This window comes from Eurytemora carolleeae, unplaced genomic scaffold (assembly GCF_000591075.1).
Source record: "Eurytemora carolleeae unplaced genomic scaffold, Eaff_2.0 scaffold796, whole genome shotgun sequence".
NCBI classification, from domain to species: Eukaryota; Metazoa; Arthropoda; class Copepoda; order Calanoida; family Temoridae; genus Eurytemora; species Eurytemora carolleeae.
In genome coordinates this window covers 2,343-10,279 of record NW_019396713.1, presented here as the reverse complement: position 1 = coordinate 10,279, position 7,937 = coordinate 2,343, and the positions used below count along the sequence as shown (strand labels likewise).

The 7,937-nt window shown below is 34.0% G+C and overlaps 1 protein-coding gene across 1 annotated transcript; it reads right to left on the bottom strand.

Moving 5' to 3' along the window:
- Positions 1-879: 879 nt before the first annotated feature.
- On the bottom strand, positions 880-7,549 carry LOC111707700 (homeobox protein EMX1). Its single transcript, XM_023480839.1, has 3 exons — positions 6,859-7,549; positions 2,671-2,840; positions 880-1,929 (listed from the first exon to the last, which is right to left on the bottom strand). Exons 1-3 carry the CDS (start codon positions 7,418-7,420, stop codon positions 1,768-1,770), a joined length of 894 nt encoding a protein of 297 aa, XP_023336607.1. The 5' UTR covers positions 7,421-7,549; the 3' UTR covers positions 880-1,767.
- Positions 7,550-7,937: the final 388 nt, after the last annotated feature.

Sequence of the window (7,937 nt, the reverse complement as noted above, 5' to 3'; positions counted from 1 at the left end):
TCCCCTAACCCTTCCCCCTCCTCCTTTCCCCAGCCCCCTTCCTCCTCACATTTCACCCCCCTTTCCCCCTCACCTTTCACCCCCTTTCCCCTCTTCATCCTTCGGCCAACTCCTCCATCTATCGGCGGATTTGCAAGGTTAGTTCAAGACGAAATTACCCTGGACTAAATTGGTTTATTTGATGGACCGTACTTGCAATCCAAACTATTTGAAATAGATCTCCATCAATCAATCATCTTTATTATAATGCGCTATATAGACATACAGGGTGTCTCAATAAACATGTGATATAAGTGAAGAGTTTTACACTGTGGAACATTGTGCGACATGAAATCTTAAAGGAACTGAAAGCTTAATTTCAAGTAACCCTTCATGCAAAGATGGCAATGGTCAATTTACAGCGGTACCCTTGAAACCTTAATCTGATAAAAGATGTGGAAGGTACCTTCGTTTTCTGTTTATTTCTCCATTGCTTCTTTTAAGCAAGAGATACGCAGGTCAGTTTTTCAGCGAAATCGTAAATGAAAATTATTCAGTTTAAAGTTTAAAGTAATAAAAACATCTAATTCCTATTTGATCAGACAAATCTATTAAGGATACAATTGTAAATCGAGCATTGCCATCTTTGCATGGTCGGACACCTGTACAATGTACAATTGTCGTCTCTTAAGTCGCATTTTTTGTGAATTTCTAAACTCACGCAACCTCTTATTTACTTAGCACCTCTGAACATTAACTGTGTATGTATCTTTTACAGCAATTTTTTCTTTATGGTAGCCTTTATTGTATATTTATGCAAAGGTCTACATGGGACATTGAAATAAGTTCAGTGTAAGTTTTTCTCATTTTTAATAGTTATTAAGTAATATTATTTAGATACATAATTAAAAACAATTTTATTTATTAGTATAACCATATATAAGCAGAGAACAATAATCATAATAATGATTGTATCTAATGATAATAATCATAAAGCAGTTAAAATATTGAAATATATAGACTTCACACTGTGTGAATTATCGCTTGAAACACAAACAATCGTCGGCGACCGAAACTTGCAACAGACGTAAGAAAATGCGGTGACTGGGAAAATTTTTAAAGATGCTAAAACACATATATGCTATTCTTGCATGGCACTTGTGAAGATCACGGTATAAAGCTATAAGAAAAATTATTTCTAAATAAAAAAATTGAAGCGACAAAAACTTCTTTGGCACACGCGATAAATATTTTAAATATATCACAAAATCACACAATTAAAAATATGAAAAATGATGATTATTGATGATGATGCCCCTCCCTGGTTGGGGTTGGACGGTTAACACAAATCAACACTTTTTGCAAATTTTGCAAATAGAAATATTATTGCAATTTCAATCTTTGCATAGTTCGTGATATCATTCCAATTCTTGTAATTTTCAAATTTTCCGTCCGTAGGAGATCATTTTCAAACCAGAGTCATCATTTTAGGATTGTTTTGATCTAGTTTTACGGAGAAATCTTGAACACGACCCTAATCTTCCAATCTTCAAACTGTTTTCAATCAGGGTAATCTCTCAACCAACTTTTCCCCTCAAATCAAACAGTTGAAATTTATGATTTTATCCTGCGTTCTCTCGCTCTAGTTTACCCGGGGATTTAGGTTTCTCACGGATTTTCTAGATTCAACCTGGCGAACAGTGTACACTAACAATAGCGAGTTCGAGGATTTTTAGAACTTTTTTAGAAACTGGTTTTTATAAATGGTGTGTTGTGTGTATCCTCGTTCTACTGATGATGCTCGGCTTGATGATGATCCACATAGTCGTCTTCCTCGTCATACTCGATGATATCCAGCTCCTCCCCCTCCTCCCCTGGAATCCTGTTCCCGTCACCGTCCTGCTGCTCACGCTTGTTCTTAGTTCGTCGATTCTGGAACCAGACTTTCACCTAAACAACAATATTTAGTATCATCTTATGAAAATCCACCAATGGAAACTTGAAAATCTGCTAAATTTTAAATTGTTAAATTATCTTCATAAGGAAAAAAATTTGAAACATTTATCCTAATTCTCATCTTTTCTTTATCATTTAAAAACAATTTATATTTATTAATAAAAAAATAAATGACCAAAGGGATATATGAGAAAGGGAAATGAAATATTAACCTTTCAGGTTTAAGGTATTTAACCCCGAGTTTAACTTTGAACAAGCTACGTGGTTAGCAGGGCCGAGGGGGGGTGGAATTTACATCTTAATAATTTAACTAATTATCTCTCCGCGCGTTTATCTTATGTGCGTGTGCGTGATAAGGGATAGGTCAGAACCAATTCAATGTGCGCGTTTAGGCCTATAACTATCAGTAACTGCGCGTTTAAGACATAATCATTGTAGAAAGTTAGTGAGCATTTAAGACATAATAGTTTTAAGTAACTACACTTTCAAAACTTAATTAATATGGAAAAATAGAGCGTATTTAAGACCTAATCGTGTTTTATTGCACATGCATGGTTAGTGCTCACTGCGCGTCTAAGATCAATATCATGAAGAGAATGCGCGCTGGAAATAACTTTTAAAGCACCAGTTATTATTAAAAACGCGAATAAAAAATTGTTTTTTTAAGTTTCATAAAAAAATGCCGATTCTTAGGATTAAGTATAAGATTGAGCCCTTGGATTTTTTTTTTATTACCTGTGTTTCTGACAAGTTTAATGACTTGGCCAGTTCTTTTCTCTCTTGACCGACGACATATTGATTCTTCTCAAAAGCTTGTTCTAATTTTAGAAGCTGTGAGGGAGAGAATGCAGTTCTTATTCTCTTAGGTTTACGGAAAGGTAGAAGAAATTCAGGGAACTGTGGACCTGCACATAATATAGGGTTAGAGAGAGTTCTGTACATAAACATAGATTAAAGAGAGACTTCTGTACATAAATATAGGATTAGATAGAGTTCTGTACATGAACATAGATTATAGAGAGAGTTCTGTAAATAAACAAAGATTAGAGATAGTTCTGTACATAAATATAGGATTAGATAGAGTTCTGTACATGAACATAGATTATAGAGAGAGTTCTTTACATAAACATAGATTATAGAGAGAGTTCTGTACACAAACATCGATTATAGAGAGAGTTCTGTAGATAAAAATAGATTATAAAGAGTTCTGAACATAAAATAGATTATAGAGAGAGTTCTGTACATACAAATATATTATAGAGAGTTATGTGCATAATATAGGATTAGAGAGAGTTCTGTACATAAGCATAGGTTATATAAAGTTCTGTACATAAACCTTGGAATAAAGAGAGTTCTATACATAAACATAGATTAGAGAGAGTTAGGTACATAAATAAAGATTAAGAAGAATTCTGTACATAAAATTAAAAGAGAGTTTTTCGGGAAAAAATACTTTCAAACAAAAATAAAATTTGATGTGTAAAGAATAAAGCAGCGGTTGATTGCGTGTTGATTTCGTTTTATAAATCCAGCTTTTTATCCTTGTTTTCGGGCCTTATTTTTGCTCCGGCGTAAATTATACAGTTTGCTGGTACAACTCTAGTGTTTAGTCTTGAGTACAGGGCTAATAATGGAACTTACAGACAAAGGGAAAATATTCTTCTTATAAAATTATATCTAAAAATCCACAAAATAGGGATTAGGTGTGAAAAATAAATGTTTGTAAATGTAAAAAATAGATTTTTTTTTTCAAAACTTCCCTGCAGTGTTCCAAAAAAGGGTCTAAAAAGCCTGATAAATAGAGTCAAATTGTAGCATTACTACAGGAGACTTAACATAATCATATACTTGGTAATTTTAGAGCACGTCGGACTAAAAGATTCTTATCTTCCTTAAAATCATGCAAATAGGCGAGAAAATGCCTCAAAAACGCCGCTCTGCTTAAAATTACTCCACTCTGGCCCGTAATCGATTTTTTCTCAAGATTTTATCAAAAATAATCGAATTCAAGAATTTTATATTAAACTTTCAAAATTGAACAATTTTAACCTTTTCTTGTTTTCAATAAAGCCTTCTATACCAATTACAGATAAATGTTTGAACTCTAACATCAAGATTTCATCCTTGCAATAATTCAATTTGATTAAAATGTTTATACGATAAATTCTAGTCTTAAAACTCATATACATTCTATCCTTTTAAGCATATCATGCTGAATTTAAACTTCACATGTTACTTTTTATCTCATAGATATGATGTTAGAACATTTACACCCCTTATTTAAAATGTTTTTTTTTTCAGGCTGAGGCGTTAATGTTTACTTGTGATTTATCATGTTGAAAGGTCTCTAAATTGCGTGAAGTATTTGTAATAATCCGGGACGAATTTAATTTGTTCCAACTTGTTCGCGCCAAAATTAATGCCCCCCTGCCCCCCTCCCGCCCAGCATTGTAAAATAAACACTAGGCGTGCAAAACAAATCGGGAAATTATGACTCTTATTTTACATCCTGAGGTCGCCATTTTTTATTCATTCAATTTGGCGGATTTTGTTTTTCAAACCGTTGCATGTTTCAGGCAATTAATCCTGTTTTTGGACTTAAGCCTGATATTATGACACTTAAACCCTGCCTAGTCACGGGATCCAATTTTTTATTCTTTTACGTTAAATTTTCAAAATTGAAATCTCAGCAAAACACATTTTTTCTTTTTTTAAACCAAGATAAATCAGATAGATTTCTACTCATTTCAGTTTGAGATGAAGCATGTTGACATAAATATTTTGAAATTCCGCCCTCCCCCCTTTTTTTCTTGTTTTGTGTGTTATGTTCTAATTCTGTAAAAGCTGATTGTAAATATCAAAACTTCAATCAAAATGTTAATTCATTCCTTGCTCTGTAATCAGCCATTCATCCTAACTTAACTATTCATTCAAAATTAGCTATTCATCCCAAAACTTAAGATTTAGTTCAGGCATTGATGCAACGAAAACAAGCCCTGAACGCGTATGGCTTGTTATTCAAAAATCAAACTAAACTTAAGTGTAAAATTAGAATGGTTAAATGTTAAATAAAAAAAAACATTTTTCTTTAGATTTATTTTTGCAAAAATGCATTGAATTCACATAAAATTGAAGTTCATATAGATCAATAAATCCTAAATCTTCTAATATCATATTTTTATGAAAAGGGTAAAATATATTTAATATTAATTAAAAAATGCTGAAAAAAGACCAAACCAAATAATTTTACCCCATCTCTGTCTTTCTAAACCTTTGCTTGGTTTGGTGTAAACGAACACTAGGATTCCAAATAAGGTGGTAAAAATAATTATTTTCTGCCTATACCGACACCAATGTTGTAGGGACCGAAACTTTAGACACTGAGATATGTTTCGTAAACCGAGTTTCGAAAATTCAATCTTTTTTAATATTATTTAAAGATCGTTAAACCCCTAAAAAATCAGGATGCATGAAAATTTAAATTTTTAAATATTTCCAAGTTCCCCCTCTAAATGTTGAAAAATAAATAGGGTCTAATAACTTGCCCGGGAACACACTAAATAGGTTTTCAATTATAATAATATACTGCCNGGGGGGGGGGGTCAAAACAAACTGGTTTTTCTAACATTAAAAACACAGTGTTATGCAGTTATTACAACTAACTAAATTTCAAAATTGATTTATAGGCTATACACGATACAACAATAACTTGGGGCAAGCTAAACCCAGAAATTGTACCAATAAACTCAGGAATAAAAAGACGACATCCAAGCAATCTTTTGTTTATTAAATGTGGTTTCATTAGTGACTTGAAATCCGATTTATTAAGTGAAATTGGTCTGACTCTGAGTACACTGTACAATTGCTGTATAAAATGTTCTTTGGACTATTTGAAATTATAACTTGGGTCATCCATCCTTTTCCACAGTATTATGGGCCCCCACTGTACTCTGTACATGAGAAGTACATGTGAATACAAAAATCAGAAAACACTTTAAAATTTAAAAATCTAAATTGTGCTCTGTGAGAAAGATTTGCAAGTGAAGTGAAGTGTATAGTTTAATTCTCATTAAACCACTAATAGGTCTCTAGTGTCCCGGCGTAGGGGTCTCTAGTGTCCTCTATTCGGAATCTTTATTGTTCATTTTGCTTGAGTTTACCAACAAGTTCAACCCACCAATTAAGACCATGTTGAAAACTATGTAATTTCAGTATTTTAAAAACTAAAGAACTACAAACATAATCCAGAAACCATTAGCGGCTTTGTGTTATGTTTATACTACTTTTTTCTTCTTAAAAATCAATTATAAAATTGATTTTGATTTTTGTATGGAAGTCCTGTAAAAGATTGTTATATTTATTTGTTCAGAAATAGAATTAGACAAAGGAAATAAGTTTTACAAAAACATTAATTCTCATAAAAGGAAAATTGCATTTTTGCTAACTGAGAGTTTTATGTTTTCTTTAACAGAAATCTTTTTTCTATCAAAGAATTTTTTTGCGATAAAAGGCCAATTTTTAGGATACAATAAAACAGTAAACTATCACATTTGATTTTAATTAAAGAATAGTTAGAAGTTAATGAAATTTTGTTATAAATTACTGAAAACAATGTTAGATTGCAGTTAATAATTTACAAATAGAGGTTAACAAGATATTTTTAGAAATTTATAGAACCATGTTAGAAATCAATAAAGCTATATTAAGTTAGAAGTTTATAGATAATGTTAGAAGTTAATATAATAATATTAGACAAAATAGAGCAATGTTAGAAGTAACTAAAACAATGTTTGAATTCAAAAAAGCTATGTTTGAAGTTAATAAAACAATGTTAGAGTTTAATAAAAATGTTAGAGTTTAATATTGATTAAAGCAATGTTTTAATTCAATAAAACAATGTTAGAGTTTATAAGATAAATTCACCTAATGGAAATCTGTGTCTATTAAGAAACCAGGGGTGTAGAGGATATTCCCGAGGGGGTAGTTGGTGTTGGGGGAGACCGAGGAAGGGGTGGGTGGGGGGTCTATGAAAACCATGCAACCCCTGGTTCATAAAGGCTGGGGGTAGAAGTTGGGTGGGGGGTAAATGCATTCCTTGATTTTTACCCTCATAGAGGGCTTTTAGAGATGCAAGCTGTTCAAGGTAGGACTGGGGTACGCCCCCCATCGAAGTTGGAATTGGGCGGAGCAACGGAGAAAGAGTTTGTCGGGGAGGAGAAACGGATCGAGGTCGAATTGGTGATCTTGATCTTGGTCTCGACTCACGGGAGGTTAAACTAAAGTCTGTTGGGGAGGCCGGGGGGGACCATGACCTCTTTATTCTAACTGGTGACCTCAAGGGAGAGGTCGGAGATCTTGATCTTTCTCGTTTGACTCCGACAATTGAATCTATTGAAAATCCGAGCTTTGCTTTTGAGGTAAATATGTCTGGTGACTGGTTATTGTTTTGTTTTGTTTGGTAAACCGACATATTGGATAGGGTCATAACTGGTGGTCGGTCCACACTGCGGCTAGGATTCACTTTTCCGATTAGAAAACCGGTTTGTGGGGTTGTATGACCTCTATGGTTAGAGAGATGCTAACTATCTGAGGGCAAAAACTAGACTAATGTTTGTTAATGAGCAAAGAGACTGGTTGTAGGTGCAGCTAGTCGCGCCGCGGCGGTCGGGTCGGGTCGAAATCTCAGCCTATTCAGGCGGTCGAACCGGGTCGGGGACCAATCCTGCCGACTCGCACTCTTAATATTAACACTAAAGCTAAATGAGCCCCATTAGTAAGCGAACTGGTTGGCAGCCCGGACACTCACACACAATTTTACCGCGTAATTACTGCCGCCGAGCTTCTATTGGTCGGAGGGCCGAGTGCTTGTCTTTGATTGGCTGAAGGCTCTGAGATATTAGCGGGAAAGTTACGCCTACGTTCCACAGAGTGAAGTCATTAAAAGCGAGCATGAGTGTAATATAGACATGAACTGTACAGGCCTGCCCATATGGAGAGGGGGA

Excerpts from the sequence above, each read along its gene's own strand:
- LOC111707700 (XM_023480839.1), bottom strand. The coding sequence starts at position 7,420 with ATGACCCTATCCAATATGTCGGTTTACCAAACAAAACAAAACAATAAC. Across the intron at positions 2,841-6,858 it reads TAGACACAGATTTCCATTAG|GTCCACAGTTCCCTGAATTT; the intron begins GTGAATTTATCT and ends TATTATGTGCAG. Across the intron at positions 1,930-2,670 it reads TAAACTTGTCAGAAACACAG|GTGAAAGTCTGGTTCCAGAA; the intron begins GTAATAAAAAAA and ends ATTGTTGTTTAG.